This window comes from Gossypium raimondii, chromosome 3 (genome assembly GCF_025698545.1).
Source record: "Gossypium raimondii isolate GPD5lz chromosome 3, ASM2569854v1, whole genome shotgun sequence".
Classification (NCBI taxonomy): domain Eukaryota; kingdom Viridiplantae; phylum Streptophyta; class Magnoliopsida; order Malvales; family Malvaceae; genus Gossypium; species Gossypium raimondii.
In genome coordinates this window covers 62441645-62465512 of record NC_068567.1, presented here as the reverse complement: position 1 = coordinate 62465512, position 23868 = coordinate 62441645, and the positions used below count along the sequence as shown (strand labels likewise).

Sequence of the window (23868 nt, the reverse complement as noted above, 5' to 3'; positions counted from 1 at the left end):
AGATAAATTTATCATTATTAGAGGTGATCATGGGTTGGGTGGTCTGGCCCGGCCCGATGACCCGCCTAAAAATAGGAGGGTTTGGGAATATGGGTTTGGGTAAAAAAATGAGGCTCGTTTAGAAAACGGGCCGGGCTCAGTAAAACTTTTTTGGCACGGGCTCGGCCTGGCCCGGCCCAGCCCGAATCATATATTAAATATATGTAGTTTTTTTTATTTTTAATCAAATATACTTTTTAATTAAATATATATTAAATATATACTTTTTGTGTTGTAAAATTTAATATGGGTCGAGCCAGGCTCGGGCTTAGCAATTTTCTTTTGGGCCGGGTTGGATAATTTTTTAGGCCCATTTTTTGGGCCGGGCCTAGGCCTAGAAAATGGGCCTAAAATTTTGTTCGGGCCCAACCTAAACCCGGCCCGACCCGGTCCATGATCACCTCTAATCATTATACTTTAAATTTATATTAAATTTTGTGATTTTATTTTATTTTATTGAATTTTACTTAAAATTTTTATTAAATTTAATTTAAAATAATTTAAAATAACAATAATAAGTTAATTAATGTCTTAATATCTTTAATTTGATATGTATCTGTTTTTCTGCCCTTTTTTCAGTAACTTTTTATTCACCAAATTGCCGGAGGCCTATGCTTTTTTGAATCCAATGGTAGATTTTATGCCAGTAATACGTGTTCTCTTTTTTCTCTTAGCCTTTGTTTGGCAAACTGCTGTAAGTTTTCCATGAGATCCTTAATACTGTCCTAAAAAAATTCATGAGTGATTCAAGAAAAAAATTTCTAACAATTGAAAATATCAGATAAGTCTTACACTATGAACGAACCCTCAATTCAAAGATTGAAATTCTTGGATAGCCCTGATAAATCTAAATTATCCCATTTTCTCATTCTGATCCTTTTCGCCAAAGAACCTTACTTAAATTAGAGTCCGCCACAATATATAATTGTTGGTATGAAAGAATTTTTTTTGTAATGAAAAACTCAACTCTTATTACAAGTGAATTTCTGAAAATTCTTTTCGATTTCTAGAAATTCTAGAAATCACTTTATTTCTTGGTGTCAAAATCAAAACAAAATAGGATATATGGTATAAAAACGGGGAATCTATTCTCTTCTTTTTCCAATAAAATGCTCTTGGATATTAATAATTATAAATAACTCAAAGAGATTTTTTATTGGATTGTTCCAAGGTGAAACTGTATCGTCTCGGGATGGCAGAATTCAACTATAAAAACGGCAATCCAGCCTTTTTGCCTTTTTTGGCGCACGCTCTTCCTCCAACGTGTGGCTTTTTTTATTTTGAAAGTTTGTAGTGCGTGTTTTCAAATGCTCCCTCTCTGAAAACATAAAGGTCAAATTTTGATTTTGATCCTCTTACTATTCTCAAACTTATAATTTAGTTTTTTAAAGGATAATTTAGTTATTTATTTTAGTGTTGCATAAGTTTATATCTCTATTTATTTTAACTTTCAAACCAACCCTTGGGCGAGTCCCAAATTGTAAATATGATTGTTATCATATTTGTTCTTTTGATACCATACTTAGAATTATCCATAGTCTCACTCAAACTCTTAAATAGGAGGATAATACACTTCAGCACACTCGAACCCACATTCTCCTGTACTGGCAACAATACTGATGCCAATCGAACTAAGACTCAATCAGTAATTTGAGTTAATTGTAGGCATTTCAATATTACATTTAAAATTTATAATATTTTACTTGATTAATATTATAATTTATTTTTTTCCATGAGTTGGGCATAAATTGTAACAACCCGTTTTCAGTGAAATCGAAACAGTAGTTTCGAGACCACAAATTCGAGTCAAAAAGAAAATTATTTTAATATCAGTGCATGGTCTGCATCATGATAGGAGTAATGTATGAAAATTTCATTAAGAAAATTTTACCAATCACATGTCTAATTTAATAAAGGACCAAATTGCATAAAATGTAAAAGTTGAGTTCTAGTAGCTATAAGTATCCAATAGCTATGGAATTCAAAATTTGAGGTCTTTATATGGCAATTAGACCATTAAGTGGAGTTAGTAGATAAGTATGATGATTCATCCATGGTAATTTAATTAAAGAAAATGATGAATTGGAAAGTAAAATATGAAAAGATGATAAAATAATAAAATAAGAAAATATCATCATTTTCATCATCTTTCCTAAATAGAAAAACATGGAAACCCTAGCTAAGAGAAAAGAGCTCAAGCAAGCTTAATTAGGTAAGTAATATTGTTCCGCTTTTAGTCATTTTTATATTTTCAAGATCGTAGCTATTTCGGGGATTAATTTGTAAAGTTATCAAAGTATTAGGGTTTTTACATGGATGAATATGCATGAATTATGAAGTTTTATGGTAGAAATGGAAAGTTATTGATAGATAAACAGTTTTTGTAAAGGAAATTTTCATGAAATTGTGATTTAGGGACTACATTGAAAAGATGTAAAATTCATGAAAAATTTCTGATTTTTGTGAAATATATGGGCCGTAAATGTTCTATGTAAAAATCGGCTAGGCTTGGAATAAGGATTAAATTGCAAGAATTTCATTTTTCGAGCATAGGGATGAAATCGTTACTTGTATATATATATATATATATATATATATATATATATATATATGAAATACATGGAACTTGACTTTTAATGAGCTCATCCTTATTCTTAATATTCACATGAAATAAATAACTAACATGTTTGGTGAGATTATGTGCTTAGGCTTTTGGCCAAGTTGTTTGGAATGTGTTTGTATGCTTATCATAAATGTAAATGAATGGTAAAATAATTTTCGTTATACGAACTTACTAAGCATTAATTAATTACTCTATTTTATAGTACACAAAGGCTCGTAAAGGTTGGAAGTTGGTCGGAGCTACATCACACTATCCTACAGCTCGTTGCGGCATAAATAACAAAAATTTCTTTTAAGTATAATGACATGTATAGGCTAAAGTGGTCAAGGATGACATATATGTGTTTGGTTGGGATTAGCCATTGATATGGCTTGTAAATGGTATGTTTTGATATATAAAATGGTCGCTTAATGTGTGTTTGAAATGGATGATTAATGAAAATCATATAGGCATATTGATTATGATAGTAAGATTGATAGAACATGCCTATATGTACATATGGTATTTTGGTAAGTATAGATACTTGAACATATGTGTTGATATGTCTTACATAAAAAATATTTTGGCTTGATTTGAATGATTTATATTGGATTGAGAATGTGTTTAAATGTTAATGTAGGTGGAAGACAAGTTTGGGTGAGAAATAAGGCTTGGAAATGGCCTTATTTTGTCCACATGGGCAGAGACACGGGCGTGTGTCTCAGCTGTGTGTGACACACGGCCATGTGTCCCCTGTATCTTTAAAACTACAAAACAAAATGCTCAGGTATTTTCACACGGGCAGAGACATGGACGTGTGTCTCAGCCGTGTGTGGCATACGGATGTATGACTTGTCCGTGTGACCCCTGCACCTAATTAATATAAATTAAAATGTTCACACGGCCTAGCACACGGGTGTATGGCTTGGCGTTGTGGCTCAAGTCAGTAACCACCCTAATTTTGACACGGGCTGGGCACGGTCGTGTGTTCCTATTTCGAATGTCCACACGGCTTAAGACACAGGCGTGTCTCTTGATCGTGTGAGACACACGACCTGGCCACACGAGCGTGTGCCCCTTACACTTTGGAAAATTTTTGAGATTTTTTGAAAAATTCTCTAAGTTCCCGGTTTAGTCCCGACCTGTTTTAAATGCATATTTTGGGCCTCAAGGGCCCATCTAAAGGATAATATGATTGATTTCGGATATGAATAGTAAATGATATGAATTAACTGTATTTGTTCTATAAACTCTGGTAATGCTCCGTAACCCTATTTCGGCGACGAATATGGATTAGGGGTGTTTCGTAAATTGTTTAAAGATCAAATATAAAATCAACGTGAACTGAAAACTTAAGGGATAAATATCAACATTATATATGAACTTTGATATAATGTGTATTATTATATACGAATTTTGGTTTTGTATGATTTTATACATGAAACTCTACTTTGATTAAAACTTTATATCACTAACGACATTATCAAATTAGCACCATTCTATGTTGATATATTGCATACACAAATATAAATCTAATATGAAAATAAATGTACGTATTCATTTATTTAGATGTGTATGATTGAATCAAAATCAAAGTTTTATGTATACATATGAACTACAATTCAAATTCGTGTGTATAATTGCCTTGAGTCAAAGTTCATATATCAAAATACACATTAGACCAATGTTCATGCATAATTTTAATATTTATCTCATATCGCAAACATATATATTTTATCACTCCACTTATAATTCCACCCACACAATAAAATTTTCATTTTACAAGTAATTATATCGATTCAAATTCAACTACATAAAATAAAAATGCTATTGTCATTAGGATTTAGGAATCTAAAATTTAGCAATTGTTTCAAAGATGGTCCCTAAACTTTTTCTTATCTATGTTAGTTTTGAAGCTTGATAAATTTATTCAATTTGATCCTTGAACTTGGATTAAAATATGACAATGTTACACCACGAAATTGTGCTATGTTATCACCTAAAAATTTAAAAGATTATAAAGAAATTATAAATATATTTTAAAAAAATTCAAGTGGTGATATGGCATAATTTTAGAGTGTCACATCATGATACCTTAATGGAATTCAGGTTCAAGGATTACATTGGAACAAGTTTCCAAGTTTCGAAACTAATGTGAACATACAAAAGTTTAAGGACTAATGTGAATAAAGTTGTTAAGTTTAATGACTAAATGCTACTCTATCCCATAAAACTAAGGGTAAACTACATAGTAATCCTACTATTAGTAAATTTCTTTTTGGTCATCCAACTATGAAAAAATACAAAATGATCATTCAACTATTAGTAAATTTCTTTTTTGGTCATCAAACTATGAAAAATTACAAAATAATCACTCAACTATTTAATTTGTCTTTTTTGGTCACACGGCTAACGGTGACAACTTTTAAAATTGGTATAGTAACAACTTTAACCTTCAACATTTATATATCATGTCAATTTAGATTAGATTATTAAAAAATTATTAGTTAATTTTGATTGAAAATATATAAAAAGGAACATCCTAAAATCCAAGATTTTATATTTTCTCATTCTTTTGAAATTAACCTTCAATGTCACAAAAAAATTGTAAAAGAAAATTAAACAATTGGTAAATAGTAAGGATTATTATTTAAATCAAGACTTTTTGAAGGATTATTACTGTAGTTTCCCTAAAATAATAAAACGAAATGACGTCACTAACCCTGCATTTTACTGTGGGCGCGACTAATGACTAATGACTATATACTATAACCGCGAGTAGGTGTTATCCTATCTATTGCAGCGCGCAGGTTCCTCTTTTCTTTCCTTTTCTGTTGCTTGCTTCTTCTCTAGTCTCTTCTCATCCCCCTTTGCTTTGCTTTTGCTATTTGCTTATTAGAGTTTCTCAAATAAGATTCTCTCTCAGTTTCAATTTTCCTCTCATCCAATCAGCCGAAAGAAAATAAAAATAAAAAGAAGAAAGATCCCCAAAACAAACGACAGTTAATAGCAACGAAGTGAAAAAAGAACAACACTGAAAATTCGGGGGGCGTCATGGCGTCTTCTAAGGTGATCACGACCACGTCACAGACGAATCCCGATGTGACACGTCAGCCTTCTCTGTGTTCTTCGCTCTCCACTCTCTTCGCTGATCTCCAAAACCAACAAAACAACAATGAAAACCGATCTCAGAACTGCTTTGGTTCCATGAGTATGGACGATCTATTGAAAAACATATACCCGTCGACACCGCCTCCTCCGCCGTCTACGACGGGGAATACTGGTTCCGACGCTCACCACGCGCAGTTCCTCGGTGGTTCCATCTCGCGCGAAGGTAGCTTCTCGCTTCCGAAGGATGTGGCTAGCAAGTCCGTTGACGAGGTTTGGAAGGAGATCGTGGCTGGCGGAGGCGATCAAAGGCAGGAAGGTCAACTTGAAGAGATGACTTTGGAGGATTTTTTGACAAAAGCTGGTGCGGTTAGGGAAGAGGACGTGAGCAGGGGAGTTGTTAATCAGGTGAGTGCAGGTGTTTTTCACGTGGAGCCTGCCGTTATCAACGGCGGTGGAAGTCAGTTTTCGACGTTTGGAAACAACGGTGGCGTTGATCATCAGAGGTTGGTGGTGGTGCCAGCTGGTGGAGGCGGGAGAGGTAAACGACGCGCCGTGGAGGAACCTCCTTTGGATAAAGCGACACAGCAGAAACAGAAGAGGATGATCAAGAACAGAGAATCCGCTGCTAGGTCTAGAGAACGCAAACAGGTCAGGTTCTCATTTCTCGAAATTCCGTTTGGTTGCCCAGAAAATGCAGATAAATAGTACTTTTTTTCATCTCATTGTTGAAGCTAGTTCTCTGTGTTTACATTTTAGGCATATACTGTTGAATTGGAATCTATGGTAACACATCTGGAAGAAGAGAATGCTCGGTTGCGAAGAGAAGAGGTATATAGGCTGTGCTATGCTATATGATATTTCAAATTATATTGAAGAATTTCAGTTGTAGCCCAATGCCCAGTTTAATAAACTATTTCATGATCTAAATGTTTGATTAATATTAGGTGTGTTTCAAAATGAAGCATTAGCATGCATAGATTTTAATCTGGTTTTTCTGTCAAGTAGTATCCAGACACGGTTAATGAGTGTATGAATCTTTATCATGAACATTTTCCTTCCATATTGATTTCTCAGTGTACTTTGCAGGCTGAGCTAAACAAGGAGAGGTTTAAGCAGGTATGTCTCTGTGTTTAATCTTTGAATTCTATAATATTATGTTCTTCAATGAGATTTCTTGAGCTGTTTTATGAATTCATTACTTCTTAGATATCCCATCATTGATGTGGTGATAAATGTTGGGAGATGTTCTTATTTGTTAGCAAAATAACATTCACATGAAGCTCAACAGGCTTGCCATATACATTTCCACTTTGGAGTTAATTCTTTTCACATCATACATCATAATGAGCTAAGAGCTTATCAGCTTACTGCTGAATAATTATGAACTATGGTGACATAATTTATTGCTATATTGTAATGGTTCCTATTCGAGAATGTGCTGTGTATGGCTGAAACATAACAATGATTGTCTTTTTTGCTTGAAAGATGATGATGGTTGGTACCAATTTTGACACCTTGTTGTTATCTTCCAAATACAGTTGATGGAGAAATTGGTCCCCGTCGACGAGAAGCAAAGACCGCGTCGTGTTATCAGACGAGCTCGTTCTATGGAATGGTAAATGTTCAGCAAGCAGGTCGTCTTTTTTTCTTTGTCAATGCTGTGTCCATTATTGAAGCTATAGGAAAATAACTGCAAGAACCAAACTGAAACTGAAGTGGGTTATGAAAGGCGAAAACAAAGTTTTGGTTTTCAAGTTTGATCAATATTTATCCATGTGGAAGATCTTTTGAGAGTAGTTGGGAATTGGGGACTTTCTTTTTGCATAGGAAGTCCAATGCAAGACTGAAGTTTTAAGGTGTTGAAGAAGAAGAGATGCATTTTGCCTAGGCTAGGTATTGTGAATAAAAATGAAAGAAAAAAAAGGAATCTGATCGTCAGTTGTGTAAATCATGTCAGAAGGAGAAGATGGTAGGGCAGGCTTTGAGAGAACTGATTTTAATACAAAATTATTTAGTACAAAAATATTCATGAGAATATTCGAGTGGAAATACTCTGGCCTTCCTTTCTAATCATTCTTGTTATTATATATCTATAGCTTCATGATAAAAGCTCAACGTGGTGCCATTAAGTTGTTGCTGATGTAAAAATGTAGACAAGACATCAATTTAACTTTTAATATTTTGCTTCTATATGAAAAATGAATAAATTAATTTTTATATGTTAAATCAAAGAGCAAGTTGATCCTTCTGAAAAATATTTATTTATTTCTACTAGTAAAAACTAATCTCTATACGTTAAAATGAGATACGCGTAACACTATATCTCATAATACTTCTACCCACCAATTTATGAAGAATTATAACTTGCAGCAATGATCTGATGAACTTGCACTGTCTTCCACCATCATCTTAACATTCATCACTGTTATTTCCATGCCAAGTTTTGCGTCATTTTCCTCGCAATTTCCCTTTGTTCTTACCTTATTTTCTTCCACATTTCAATGGACATTGTACTCATTAAGTCTTCAAGTTAACATTCTTTTCAGTTAAAGACAAGGAGAAACAAGCACCTTGATTAATCATTCATGAATTAAAGAGGATTTAGGGTTTACTATGATGCAAGCCTGTGTCATTCAGGTGATAGCATCAAAGATACAAATTAGCTTACAAATAACACAAACAGTATCAATTTCTCATCCTACCAATGGTCACCCTAAAAGAGAAGCGGCAAAAGAAATAAAAAAGGGAAGAAAATTGAAGTCTGTGATTAATCTTTTGTTTTGTTTTTTTTTTTTTTTTGGTTTTAGTGGGACCACCAATTACCATGTTCTATCATAATATTCTCTATTCACAAGCCAATTTGGTGTCAAAGCTGCTAAGGCAGATTGCAAAAGCCTGAAATGCAGATAGCGGGTAACGGTAATCCATGGTGAACATATCTTTGCCAACTTTACCAAACTGTAGGATTATCTTATCGGTATCAGGTGGGGCGGGTTGAGATGATGGGGTGGGTGCACCAGCAGCTGGTTGTGTGGCAGCAATCAATTGGAAGTTCTTAACTGAAGCAACTGTTACCCGACCTCGGAAATTCAAGCACCAACACTGTAACTGCTCGTGCCATCTTGGGGGCTTGTTTTTGAGGATCAACGGTTTCATTTTCCCGTCCTCATCGTCATAAGACGTGCCAATTTCGGAAAACCGAGAGCTGCTGAACTCGACAGACTGATCAAGAGATTTAGAGAAGGAAATGCTTCTGAATGAGTCCTCTAATGGATGACGGAGAAGCTCGGGCTGGCCAGGGACAACACCGCCGGCGTCAAGAGCCGAAGCAGGGATAGAGTGCATCATGCAATGCATCCTTCGTGGACCCCGAGTACCAAGAACATTTAGTTCGTAAGTAATCTGAGCTATGTTGTAGCTGCCAGTAGGGACTTTAGGGGAAACTTTCTTGGAGTAAAATCTTCGACTTGTCCGGCCTGGTGGAGGGACATGAGCCGAGGTATAGGCAGGTTGGGTGTCATATATTATGAACTTTGTGCCGAGGAAGTTTGACCTGGAACCAGAAAAAGAAATAGTTTTACATTCCATAAACATGAAAATTTAAACGAGTCATGAATAATCTTTCCAAAAGCTAATGATTTTAGAATTCCATATCGCAATCATACCTCAGTTTTCCAATGTAACTGCTGCTTGATCGTGAAATGTTATCAGCATTCATAGAAATGATATACTCCGTAGAAGTAGTCCTACGTGTCCTTTTTGCAGAAAGAAGGAATTTCCCGTTCTCAACTAGCAGGGCTGCGAAAACATAAAAACAAATAGACAATACATGTCAGTAAGCTTAGAAGGAACAACAGAGAGAATGCGAAGACAAATATAAGATGCTTAAACAACTGCAGTTCAAAATGCATATTTCAAAACGCACATAAACAGCTTATCTTTATAATGGTGGTTCCAAATGATATCAAAGAATTAAAGTTAATGATACAGAACCCGATTGGTGATTCATAGACACATGAAACAAATTAAGTCATCTTAAATTATAGCACGCCATCCCTTGTGTAAAGATATGCATTACCATAATAAGAGCCATAATTAGATCATCTATACATTTAACGAAGGCAACTTAATGCAACAAACAGTAGTCGAGAATCACACTTACCGGGGCTAAGACAAAGAAAGAGGCGATAGGTTAATTTAGATTTATCCCTTTTAATGAAACACTGGATGGTTCCATCGCGTGGCCCAGGCTGAAAAGTCAAACAAGAGAGTTAGAGAAACAATCTCGAGCTCTTGATTTATAGTAAGAACTGATTACGTCTCGACATAATGTCCATGTAGGAGCAACTCGAATCAGAATAAAGACATTTTGGATGAACTGATCCAGTGATCCTACCTGTTTCAGAGACACGGGGAAAGTAAGCTTCCCACAGAATTCAGGACTCTTAACAATTTCTTTGCAGATGAATCTCCACGACCGACAAACTGATGCACATGCAACGACATTCTTTCGAGTAGGCCATGTGCTCTCACTCTCCTCCAACCTCTTGATCACATCGACAAGCAGCTCAGGGGGTAGGTTAGCCCACCGGCTGCTCTGAACTACAACAGGCTCATCGTGCAAATCGTGTAACGAACCATGGGATTTTCCCCTATGATGCCCCATCAACCTAACATCAAAACTTCGCCTAGACAAGCTCCCAAAACTATCCCTCACATCACGAACTATGCTACGGAAGGACATTTTTTTTGTCAAAGCAGAAAGCTAAGCCAGCTCAATTAGAATGCCTTTTTCTGAAAATTTCAGATAAAAGTACGATTACGAGTCTGCAGCTGCTCATAAAGAACGAAAACAACTCAGTTCCGACCACAAGGGAAAACAAAAAGACAGCACGAAAAAAAAAAACCCCAGCAGTCCTAATGGATGCAAAACTTTAAACATTTAACAAGGAAAAACACATTTTCACTAACCCAAATAGCAAAGAATCCACCTAGTATGCAATTTATAAGCTTTCAAGTGTATGCATACAAACATACATGCATACATACATACATATATATGAATAAAAAACATTATTGTTCATGAAACTGGACTAAGCAGCAAAACCCCATTTAAATCAAGCATTGTTGCTAAAGTCAGAGTACATATTTAGTGAAAAAAAATATTTTCCAATCAAATTTTCCAAACTTTCTCCATAAGTGGAAATGATTTTCAGCTAAGATTATAGAATTAACCCACACCCAGAAGACTAAGTGCAAAAAATAATTTCCAAAAAAAAAAAAAACCTTATAATCTGAAAGCCTGAATCTGATCAAACCGCCATAGCTTTTAAGCTTCAAAACCCACTAAAGATCTGCAACAAAAAAAAAAACCCATATCATATTCAAATCTTAAAAGTTAAAAACAAGGTAATTTTAACTACAAATTAGAAAAAAAAAAAGATTTAAAGTGAGGTCCATGTTTATATACCTGAAACATGCAGCAAATCCAAAGGCAAGATCTAGAACAAAAAAAAAAAAAAAACCCAGAAAACCTTATTGAAATAACATCTGGGTTTTTGGAAATGGATCAAAAGTAAAAACTATTCAACTAAAAACAGTCCCTTTTTTTGTTTTTTTGGTTCTTTAAAGTGTTGTTTGTTGAAGCTTTGTATTCTATGATTTCTTTTTTTATCTTAATCCGGACTCCAGACCCACATTCAATTCAGCTCACGGGTTTACCCTTAGAAAATAAAAAATTGGACAAAAAAAAGGCCACTCTATAATTTTCTTTTTTCTTTAATATGGTTTCTTTGGAGTTGATGATGTTTTTTTTTTTTTTGGGGGGGATTTTTATAATGGAGCGTGGAGCTACAGAGCTGAAAAGCAGGCTTATAAAACCAACCAAAGACTAAATTGCCCTGTTTGACTTTTCCGTTTGCATTATCTGACTCAGGGAAACGGCATAAAGTTTTGGTAAATCTTTATTTTAGCCCCTACACTATACTGAATTTGAAGAGTTGATCCTTTTACTTTAATTTAAGGAAACCCAACTATGGTTTATTTTCTTTCTTGGTCACCTACCTATGAAAAGTTATAACATAGTCATCCAACTATTCAATTTTTTTTTCACCAGCTGGCTAATGTAAAAATGGTAACACTGAAGAATCCAAGATAGTTGAGTGAACATTTTGTAAGTCTTCACAGTTGGGTGGCTAAAAAATGAATTTACTAATAGTTGAGTGACTATTTTATAACTTTTCATAGTTGTGTGACTAAAAAAGAAAATCAAATCATAGTTGGGTGACTACTAATGTAGTTTACCCTTAATCTAATCTATTAAAATATGCTTCAAGTCCTTGCACTCTTTGTATATTTGAAATTTAATTCTCTTACATTTATTTCAATGAAGTCAGCACATTTAATTTTCAAATTTGAAAATAGTACAATTTTAACATCATAAAAGTTTTTCTTGAAATTCAGGTTCATCGTAGCATTTTGTTTTTGTTACGTGCCTACCAACTAAGTATTTTTCTTTTATTATTTCAAAATGTAACATCATCGAATTTAACAAAAATGTATTTCAACATTGTTATAACAACTGAACTTGGATTTTTAAATCTAAAAAGTAAATGGACCAAATTCTTTAAAATAAAAACAGAGAGGTTAGATTTTAAAAATACAAAAATATAGAAACTTAGAGTATATTTTAGCATAATGTTATCTATATGCTTAAACTGATGAAATATTTTTTTCAAATAAGTAATAAGCATTCGATTGATTTGTAAATTTATTATTATTTGAAGTAAAAAACTCACATCTACATTTTAAAGCATCAATTAATTATATTATCAATTTAAATATGCTAAAAATATCGTAAAAATAAAAATCAAATTACGTCAAAGTAACATAAAGAAATTAAATCCTAAATTTTGACATAATAGAAGGACTAAAGTTAAATTAAACTTTTTTTTTCATTTTCTTGGAAACTAAACATTATAAATTATCTCGGAATTTAAGGTCCATCTCATTTTGTTTTTTTCTTTGTCCTTTAGACAAAAAAAAAAAAAAAAACCCCACCTTCCCACCTTTGAATTGAAATTCGCCATTATTTATTTAGGGTGAGTTTAAATAGGCGGTGTGTTTATCTGCAGTTAGTGTAAAAATAGCAGTAATAATGAAATTAGATACTGTAGCGATACTGTAGCATGAAACAAAAAGTAAACTAAACGCACCGCACCGCACCCAATCGTCCATCCAAATCCACCCTTAATCCGAGAAAATTGATTGAATATATGAAAATAGTAACCTTTTTGAATGTGTTCTTTTTCCCACTCGAATCCAATCATAACATTTATGAAAAATAAATTCCATTTAATGAAAGTTGCAATAGCCTTTATAATGGGCGTACTGTTTAAATGTTCGTACTGAAAACACAAATATTATTTTTAATTTATAAAAAAACTCTAATATTATTAATATTAAGGCTTAATGACAAATTTGGGCCTAGCATTTACATTTTTGCCAAAATGGTCCTAATTTTTGCCATCAACTTTTGTTCTTTTTCAAATTACTTTTTAACATATTTGATGAAATTGTTGTAGAAAAAGTTAACAGGATGATGTGAAATTTCATATCTAGAATATTTTTAATGAGATGTAATTTATTACTTATATAACTCAATAAATAAACGTGTGCATTCATTTTGAAATATTTTTAGATAATTACGTTTATTTTCTTTAAATTAAGAGTTTTTTTAATTTCATGTATGATTTATTTATTTTATTATTTTTCACATGTAATTATCTTATCGGGTAACATAAATAAAAATTACATATCATTAAAAATATTCTACATCATCCATGTTAATTTTTTAATGGTATTTCCATCAAAACTGTTAGAAAAAGCAATTTTTAAAAAAAACACACACACACACACAAATGTTGATGGTAAAAAAGGCTCAAAATTACAATTAGGACCATTTTGACAAAACATGTAAACTTTAGTGGCCAAATTTATCATTAAACCAAATATTAATAGACTTTATTAAATACTTATCACCTTTAACCATATTAGATTCCATGAATGTCTGCTAATTTTTTTTAAATAATTTGAATTATTGGTCTAATGACAAATTTAGTCATTAATGTTTATACCATTTGTCTATTTGACCTTTATTATTTTAGTTAAATTTGGCCTCAATTAAAAAAGTCAAATTTGACTATCAACCTTTAAAAGAATTAAAATGTTTTTAACGAAATATTGATTAAAACGTTAAATTTTAAACATAATAGCTCACATGACAATCCACATATATTTCATGCTATTTTTGAAATTTTATGAACTTTTTATATTTTTGAATATTTATTATTTTTAAATTATTTCTTGACGTGATACATACGATAATAATGCTCTAACTCGTGTCAATATCACTAAAAATAATATTTTAATTAATTTTTATTAAAATAAAAATATATTGAGAGTTAAATTTATTATTTGAACTGAGTTGGAGTAAACTCAATCTCAAGGTTTTGACATTCCTTTATTTTCTAACATAAAATTAATATTATTTAATACCAATTATAATATATTTCACCAAATTGAATATATAATAATAATTAAAATAAAGTACAAAAGGACAAGCGAAATAAACCAAAATTTTAAACTTTTTTTTATAAATATTTAAATTAATTTGTTGGCTGACTTTTGGTGTGCCTCAAATGGTATCCTTTCCCGAAGCTTTCATGAAAGCAACCTTATAAATTATAAATAATAAAATTGGAATTTAAGAAAATTAAAAAAGAATAATGGAGTAATTATAGGGTGTACGTGAATGTATGCTAGTAAGCTAAATAGGATTTGACTAGATCCGGTCTTTGCCTCTCTTTTCCTCGACGCACTGCTTTAATAATGTCGATCACCACCACCAATTTTATTTTTAAATCGTTTAAATTATTTTAGATTGAATAATTGTTGTGAGCTCCAATAACGGGAAATTTCAGTTTATATGATTTTTCTACTCGATTAATTTTATTTATTTATTTTTATATTTAAATTAAAATATATTCATAATTAAGCTTGTAAAAATGTAATTTTATAATACACAAATATACTAAAAAGAAAAAAAATTGATTAGGCTTGCAAGCCATTTAAATTGAGTATTACAATGCCCAAATTCAACTCGATCAATAACTTGAGTTGCTGGAGCTCAACTCGATAATTACTGAATCAAAATCGAGATTTTCGAATCGAATTTCAAATAACTTGTAAGCACTGATGTATCATTTATATCCCTATTTCGGATCTTTAGAGATTCAAATTGTTTCAAATTTGAATTATTTTATGTTTAGGTCATTTGAATTTGTAAGTTTAAATGTTCCCGTATAATCATCTCAAATAATTTGATTTATTTATTTAGATCATTCGTATTCTAATATTTGTTTTGTATAATTAAATTAGTTCAAATCAAAATTTTCAGAATCAATACAATCGATTTGATCATTCGATTTAACTAATCAATAAGTTCAATATCTTTCTCTAAATTAATACTCGAACTTATTTTTAATCGAATTGAACCGATTCAATTGGAACAGTCTTGGTTGGATAAGATTAGGATTAATCGAATCCAAATTAAAATTGGTTTTGACTTTACCCTAAAACTTGCCATGTCACATCTTACACCTTTCGGCGTAGCGTAGAGATTCAGTCATGTCGCCGCAAATTATGGCAAAGCCACGTTAGACGCTACCATGATTAAGCTGCTGGTAAAACCTGAAATGACCACAATGCCCTCACTTTTCTACTATGGGATCCAATATTAAGCCTAGCCCATTATAGGACAAAAGAGAGCAAAACTCCTACTTTTCTAATGGGCTAAACTGTCAATTGGATAATTGAGGTACGTCCAAAATAAATAAATAAATAAAACAAAATATTCCACATACAAAAGAAATATGCGAATGTCATTACCTGTTGAATCAATCCGTACATATCATTTCGATTTTAAGTTAATATCGAAGTGTTTCGATCAAAATTTCGATGTGTTTCGATCATTTTAATGTGTTTAATATCAATATTATTATTTTGACAAATTATTTTTGTAAATGAAAAAAATTTAACAGGAGCAAGAGGGATCACAACGGTTTCAAAAATATATACTACTGTAAAATAAAATAATTAACACTCGACAAGATTAGTAAATTAAGCGTAAATAAATAAAATAATCACTATACGATGGAATAACAATGATCTTAGAAACAAATCCATCCTGATTAGTATAGTTGTGTAGTAGATGTTCTTCGAGATTAACATAATATTTCAATATTTGTACACGTAAATAAAAAAGTGGAACATAATTGGTATTACTCTTCTCAAAAGTATTCAAAAAATAAACCGAAAACCAAAATTAAAAATTTGGTCAAAATTTCATCGGAATAACAAAGCGGTGACCTAAGAAAGACAATTTTTTAATACTAATAAAGAATTAAACCTATCTCGAAACCTGTATATATTTTTATAATTTATTTTTAGTACCTCATATTTAAAAGGTTCATATACATGTATTTATAATTTAGTCCATATGTTTGGCTTGAACTGCTTAAACAGATTGCTAAGTTGATTGAAGTAGATCAATGCAATAGTAAATTGAAGTTTATGAGATTAACCCTTAATTAGATTTATTTATTTCACAATTGAAGAAATTTGCATCAAAACATGGACGAAGACAATTGCCTTCCCCCCCCTACCCCCCAAAAAAGGCAATTTTGTCATTTAACCCCTTAAACTTTTATGAAATTACATGTTAGTATAATGATAAATTTGCACTTTGCCCCTAATAATTTATGATTCATCTTTAGTCCCCCTAAAACAATTTTCCAACTCTGTCCCAACATCAAAATATTACACTCTTTGAGATAATACTCTTTATTCATATCCAAGGAAATCGATACAAATATTTTGCCAACAAAATTAGGAAGGACATAACTACAAACAATAGAGACAAAAAGAGAAATAACAAAACTTTACTCAAAAGCAATTTTCCTCTCTTTTTTTTCTCTCTACCAAACACTACATATATATATATATATATATTCTCTATATTATTCTTCATATTTTTTCTCTCTAAAAAAGCCCTATTTATTTGATGGAATTTTACTTGCTACATTGATGCTATTATTATCATTGTTACTAACAGTAGAAGTGGCATCATTAGAAGTGACAATAACTTGGATAGCTCTATTGCTGGTAACACTTTTAATTGATGAAACTAATTCATTCATCTTTCTCATTTCCATCTCTTTGCCTTTTCCCCATAGCACAATGTAGAGTCCCATCACAATAAGCACTGCTCCCATTATACTGTCATTTAAATCAAATTAAAAAAATTTTTGAATAGAATTATACATTAATAATGCGATGAATTGTTAAGTAGTTACCTTCCCAGATAGAGGTTTTCTTCGAGGAAAAATGAGCCTGCAAAGGCAACTAATACAAGCAACAAAGGGTTAAAAACAGATGCGTAAAGCGGACCTTTCAAGCGCACGCACCAAGCGACCAAGCTAAACATCAACCCTGACCCTAAAATTCCCTGCCAAACACACAAAGGTGTGACTATATTTATGAAAGGTTAAAGTGTAATTCTACAATATATTAAATTTAAATTATATTATTTTATACGAAGACTAAAAGATATTATTATTTTTCATTTGGGGGCAAGGCCCTTGTCTATCCTTTCTGGCAAGGGCGGAGGAAGGGAGCAAGTAGTGGCCTTGGCCTCCTAAAAATAAAATTTTTTCGTATAACCTCTTTAATTTTAAGAAATTATAAGTTAATATAATGGTAAAATTGTACTTATTCCCAAAAAAAACTTTATTCATTTTTGGCCCCCTAAAACAATATTTTGGTTTCACCTCTGTAGATTTTCCTTGGTATCTGGTATTATTTCCAATAGGGTGGGGTTTGCCCGTCGACTCTGTCTGGAACCTAAGTGTTAGGAGAGACGACTTGAAGAGAGAACAAGTTCACAAAGCGAGAGCACCTTGTCAAGTGCTTGAGAAGGCAAACCATGTAGGGCATTATTGGGTAAGAATGCTGCCATATAGGGCATCGGTTTGAGTCTCAAGTACTCAATGAGATTCTCCCGCTTTGTGAACCCATCACTTATTCAACCGTTTTAGCTCTCGACAAAGACAAGAGAAAGACCTTCACCAAAAACATTATCAAACTTATTGAGGGTCCTACCCAGAATCCGATCCTCAACATTTACAAATAATATATATTGTATCTAACTAGCATAAAAAATTACATTAACATACCGCAAAGGCAACGGTGAGAAGCCTAACATTCCAGCCTAATTTCCATTGACTCCAATCATTTTCCAAGCAAAGTGCAAAAACAGTTGATTGTATGGCTGCCATAATGCATGTCAATGCTGTGCTTGAGTAATAACATGGATATTTCTCACCCATCTTAGCCTTATAAAAAACAAAAAAAAAAATTCACAACTTTTGTGGTTTGGGAAATGTAAGCATAAGAAAACAAAATTATTGCAAAGGTCAAATTATGATTTTGGTCCCTATTTTGTGTTCACATTTGTGATTTAGTCCTATACTTAAATCTGGCGTAATTTGGTCTCTTTATTTTTTTTATATCATGCATAATTAATTAATCTAAATAACTAACAACTTAATTTTCCCGATTAAAAAGCTAACATGATTTTTTTCTTATAAACGTCTTTTTTGAACGTCTTTTTTGACTCACCATATCAGTAGAGGCGGATCTTCATGGGAGCCAAAAGGGGTCCCCGGACCCCAAAATTTTGGAAAATTGTTGTTATGCCTTTAAAATTTATGAAAATTTTAATCAGGCCTCTCCAATATTTTGTAAATTCTCGATAAGCCTCTTAAATTTTTTGAAAGTTTTAACTAGGCCTTTCAATTTTTTAGAATTTCTTATTAAGCCCCTCAAAAAATTAAAAAATTTTAATCACCCCCAATTTTTTTGAAATTTCTTATTAAGCCCTCTACAAGTTTTGAAAATTTTAATTAAACCTTTAATTTTGTTTTTGAAAATTTTATTTAGACCTCCTGAAACTTAACACTAAGATCCTCCACTGCATATCAACATTTATTTATTTTTTTCTGTTAGGTGGGGTGTCTAGATCAATTAATGAAGTTATAAAAGTATAATGATAAAATTATGCCAGATTAAAATATAGAGGCTAAATTTCAAATTCGAGCATAGTAAAAAGACCCAAAACCCGTAATTTAACCCATTTGCAAATGAAATTAAAAATACCTGAACATTTAACCATAGAGCATATGAAATACAGCTACCAAGAGCCAACAAAGCACCCCATAAATGATGTGCAGAGCTTGGATGTGAGCTATAAGAAGAAGCAGCACCATGATGTTGATGATGTACAAGGTCTAGATGGACCGATCCTGTATTAATTTGGACTCCTTTGTAAAAAGTAAGCAACATTGCTCCACCTATTCCAATTAATGTACCCAACACCTTTGCCTTCCCTGCCATTGTTCCAAATCCTACCTTTTCCAATCTGCATATGCCATGAAATTTGAGTTTTCAGCTCATTAATGGATAGGGTAAACTACACCCAAAGTCACTAAATTATTAGTAAGTTTACATTTTGGTCACTTAATTTCAAAAACTACAAAAAAGAAGAAGATATCATTAAAGTATTCGAAACTTTTCATTTAAGTTGATGACTATTCGAGAGTTTTTTTTATTTAAGTTATTGGGTTGCTAAATATTTTTTTCAAAAAATTTGACTAACGAGCTTAAAGCAACAATTCGATGATCGGTACAATGGATCTACAGTGGTGAAGCTAAAAATTGTTTCATGAGGTGTCAAAAATGAATTTTTTTAGGAGGCAAAGTGTAATTGTACCATTATACTAATATGCGATTTCCTAAAAACTAAAGGGACTATATAAGCAATTTTTTTATTTTTAGGGGAGGCAAGGCCACAACATGTTCCCTCCCTTTGTCCCTATGGATCAATACCCATTGACAAGTAGAAGAAAATGCCTTAGATCAAAGTGGATCTGATGGTCAATGTCAAATATTAGAGAAGAAAGTTGTTTGGATTTTGGTTTGTAGATTCGTGGTGTTCAAAGTTGTGTCATGAACTATAAAAGAGAAGGGGAAGAAGAGTTTTCAATTGATGTAGGTGGTGTGAACAAAGAAAGCCACATAACCACGATTTTAACAGTGGATTAATAACTTAAATGAAAACTTTCGAATAGTTCAACGACCATTTTGTAACTTTTTGAAATTAAGTGACCAAAATATAAAATTACTAATAATTTCGTGACATTAAATGTAATTTACCTTAATGGATAACATGCAAAAATAAACCATTAAATAATTTGTTTAGTAAAATATATATACCCAATAGTGACGGCCACAATGAAAGTTATGCCAGGAATTAAATTAGTCATGGCGGAAACAAATGTTGCGGACGTTAAGGTCATGCTCACTATGTACAAATTTTGAGATAGTGAACCCCTGGAAATAAGAAAGGTTTATGTTTGTTAATTATTTGCAAGAAAAAAATAATGGTAAAAACACCGATCCCTTTCGATTTTGAAATTGAGTAAATTGATCGCTTTAAAAAGTGAAGCAATTTAGTCCTCTTTAATTTTGAAAATGAGTAACTAAAGACATTATTCACGGTGTTAATGTTTTCCGTCAATTGTATTTATTTTGAAACTTAGCCCTCGATGTTATATATTCTATGTAAATAAAATTTGTAAATGTTGTTGGCTAAATTTGTTAAGTCAAGATCAAATTGATAGAATGTGTAAACTTTGAGGGCTAAATTTATTATTATACCAAAAAAATATGCATAGTTGACGAAAAACATTAACTTTGTGATTAACTGTTTTTAATTGCTCATTTTCGAAATTGAGAAAGATTAATCAGTATGATTTTTTTCGAGAGAAACTAATTTACTCAACTTCTAAATTAAGAGGTACCAAAAAGGGATTTTTACCAGAAATAATTAGTTGATTAGAAATTAAGTTCTAACACGTTTAATTGTGAGAAAAATGGAACATGAATGTAGACATGGATTTAATTAATTAATGATTAATCAACTTAAAAATGGCAAGTAAGCTTACCCAAGTAACCCACAAAAAAATGCTTGAAGTAGCACAGTCCAAGTCAGTTTTGGCCTCTTCCTGCGGAAACAAACAAGAATTTGCAAGAAAAATAAAAGCAAGGGTTAATTACCATAATTATATAAAAATTTATTTCAATCCTTCAAGCAAGTTTGAGAAAATTTGCAATTTAGTCCCTTCTTCTTCTTCTTCTTCTTCGAAAAAAAAAGCATTGCAATATTTTCATAACATTTTATTCCTTTTCTTTTTTTGGTAAAACTAGGTGAACGATATGATCGAACGTGATTGAAGACAGAAGAGAGCTTGGCCTCAAATTTAAAATTTTCAATTGAACCTTCCAAAAGTTAAAAGAAAATCGATTAGACCCTTCAAATTTTGTGAGAGTTCTAATTAAACCTCCTGAAATTTTCAAAAGTTTTAAGTAGGCCTCCTCAAATCTTAATGGCGTGTTCCGCCGCTGAGTTGATGATGAAAAAAAATCAACTTCATTCATGCATGGAATGAAGAAACAAGGATGAAGTTAAGAACTTTGTGTCAAAATAACTCTTTAATTTTTAATAAAAAGGCCATAAAAATGTATTATTTTTCCATTTAATCAAGAAGCTAAAAAGGGATTAAATTGATATAATAACTTGAAGAAGAGCTAAAAAGATGATATTGTACCATTTAAATAAAGAAAGCAAAAAAAAAAAAAAAAGTTCTGAAAGAAAACCTTTCAACGACGAGAGCAAGAGGGATCATAACAGCAGAGGCAAATATGAAACGATAAGCGACCATAACCTTGGAGCTCATCCCATCATTTTCTGCCAATTTATACAACACATTAACACCTGCAAACACTACTTGAACCACAACCATTAACATTGCTGGCTTTAACCCATGCAGTATACTTAAAAGCTGCTCCATTTTTTTATAATTTTTCTTTTTGAAATATCACCAAAAAACACCCAAGATGAAAAGAAAAAAGCTTGAAGCAAAGCTTTATGCGTCGTCGTTCTTGTTGATTTCTGTTTCTATATGGTGAGAGCAGAGATATTGAGAAAAAAACCCTAGAGAGAGAGAGAGCAGGTTTTAAAAGGTGACGATGGTTGAAAGAAAATGGTAACTGAAGGTCCTTGCTATATATAACATTCGGACAAAAAAGAAATCACTGTCTTTCTTTCTTTTTTGGGTACACAAAATCACTGTCTTCAAATATAATACAAAGAGGCTGTGGTGTTTTAACCACGTCACCATGTACGTATATCCACTCCGCACGTGCTCGGCTTCCCTCTTTAATCGTTTGGTTTTTTATGGTTAAATTTTGTAATTAGTCCTTACTCCTTATATTATGCGTTACATTTCAAATTTTGAAATTTTAGTCATGGCTGAAAGGTTGTTTTCACGGACGAGGGGGTGGGGAGCTGGCCCCCATAATTGAAAGATTCTTTTTAGACCCTCTAAATTTTATAAATTTATAAGTTAATACGTGGTAAAATTCTTCCAAAAATAATAAAATTTCGATTTAATCTTTCTAAAAATTGTAAATATAAGCCAATACAATGGTGAAATTGTATTTTATCTCCCATAAATATATATAAGATAATATCAATCCTCTAGAAAAAATTTCTAGCTTCGCCCTTGGACTAGTTGTTAAATTTCATTAAATTAAGTTTTGTCATGCACAAAATATTATATGGGACATATATTATCACATGTATAAACGTCAGTTTGTTATTTTCACGTGTTACTCTCAAAAAAGGCTGATTGATGGATTTAACGGATGTCGTTAGTGTCAATATTGAAATTTCAAACCTTGAGAAAGTGTAGAGATCGAGAATGATTAATCCAAATAACATGGACTAAATTTTTAACTTTAAACATACTACAAGACTACCAACATAATTTAACCAAATTGATTTAATCTGAAATGTAGAACTAAACTTGATCGACTCGAAAAGTATAAGACTAAAATTAATCAAACTAAAATGTAAGTTCTAAATTTATAACTTATACATAATACAAGGACTAATTACAAAATTTTATACATGTTTTTTTTGCTTTTGCTTTTAACCTTTTGCACATTGGTGCCCTTTTAGACAAGACGCCATGCCTAAATTACCTTTCTTTTTTAATAGTCAAGCTTGGGATACCACACGTGCCAATATTTTTCTTTTCTTAATCAAATAAAATCCAACTAGAGAAGAAATTACATAATTATATGTATTGAAATTCAAGTTTATTTTGGATTAGACGAAGGGATTTACAAATTAAATCGAAATTCAATACGTTTGGTTGGATACCATTGTTATATATTATATTTAATAGGGTTAATTATATCAAATACCGCTTAATTATAGTTCATATTCTAAATTGGTCCCTAATTTTTAAAAAGTTCTCATTAAGTACTCGGTATATCAGTATTCAATATTGCATCAATCATGTGCTTTTGTCATCCTACCCTTCAAAGGCAAATTGAATTTTAAAATTTAAAAAGATCAAAAGACAGTTTTGTTATTGCTACCAAGTGCTGGGTGTAGTCAACGATGAATTTAGAAAAAAAATTAGGAGGGGCCAAAAATGAATTTTAAATTTTTGAGAGGTTAAAATATAATTTTATCATATATTAGTTCATGATTACATCATTTTTGAAAAAGATTAAACATATATATATTTTATTTATGGAGAGCCAAAGTGCAATTTTACTATATATAAATTTAAAATTAAATATTTATAAGGAGATAAAATTGCAACCATACATTTGGGAGGCCAAGGCCCCGCTTGCCCGTGGGTGCGGTGGTAAGCCATTGTACTCTAAAAGGAGAACAGAAGTTCGAATATGAGAGATTACATTGATGAAAGTGATAGCCCCAAACTCCAAACATGATTGGAAATGGACATGAAAAATACTAAAAAAAATGACAATTTTATCATTAGATTAACATAAAATTTTATAATTTTTAAAAGAACTAAAATAATAATTTTTCATTTTGGTGGCGGATTATCCACGGCCCC

At 31.9% G+C, this 23868-nt stretch overlaps 3 protein-coding genes across 5 annotated transcripts; 1 reads left to right on the top strand and 2 right to left on the bottom strand.

The window, feature by feature from the left end:
• Window positions 1-5424: 5424 nt before the first annotated feature.
• On the top strand, window positions 5425-7861 carry LOC105795461 (ABSCISIC ACID-INSENSITIVE 5-like protein 5). Its single transcript, XM_012625092.2, has 4 exons — window positions 5425-6400; window positions 6509-6580; window positions 6839-6868; window positions 7291-7861. The coding sequence occupies exons 1-4, from the start codon at window positions 5696-5698 to the stop codon at window positions 7369-7371; spliced, it is 888 nt and encodes a 295-aa protein (XP_012480546.1). The 5' UTR covers window positions 5425-5695; the 3' UTR covers window positions 7372-7861.
• Window positions 7862-8311: 450 nt separating this feature from the next.
• LOC105795459 (tubby-like F-box protein 8) lies at window positions 8312-11588 on the bottom strand. 2 transcript variants are annotated; one of them, XM_012625091.2, is made up of 6 exons: window positions 11223-11588; window positions 11039-11106; window positions 10149-10585; window positions 9915-10002; window positions 9418-9550; window positions 8312-9305 (listed from the first exon to the last, which is right to left on the bottom strand). In XM_012625091.2, the coding sequence occupies exons 3-6, from the start codon at window positions 10494-10496 to the stop codon at window positions 8597-8599; spliced, it is 1278 nt and encodes a 425-aa protein (XP_012480545.1). In that variant the 5' UTR covers window positions 10497-10585; window positions 11039-11106; window positions 11223-11588; the 3' UTR covers window positions 8312-8596. The 2 variants fall into 2 exon arrangements, with proteins under 2 accessions (XP_012480545.1, XP_052484732.1); XM_052628772.1 differs by having other exon boundaries at window positions 10149-10546.
• A 5036-nt stretch (window positions 11589-16624) lies between these two features.
• Window positions 16625-21949, bottom strand: LOC105795456 (WAT1-related protein At1g68170). 2 transcript variants are annotated; one of them, XM_012625087.2, is made up of 7 exons: window positions 21587-21949; window positions 20875-20934; window positions 20144-20260; window positions 19028-19289; window positions 18046-18204; window positions 17167-17318; window positions 16625-17089 (listed from the first exon to the last, which is right to left on the bottom strand). In XM_012625087.2, exons 1-7 carry the CDS (start codon window positions 21778-21780, stop codon window positions 16864-16866), a joined length of 1170 nt encoding a protein of 389 aa, XP_012480541.1. In that variant the 5' UTR covers window positions 21781-21949; the 3' UTR covers window positions 16625-16863. The 2 variants fall into 2 exon arrangements, with proteins under 2 accessions (XP_012480541.1, XP_012480542.1); XM_012625088.2 differs by lacking the exon at window positions 20144-20260.
• Between the last annotated feature and the right edge of the window lie 1919 nt (window positions 21950-23868).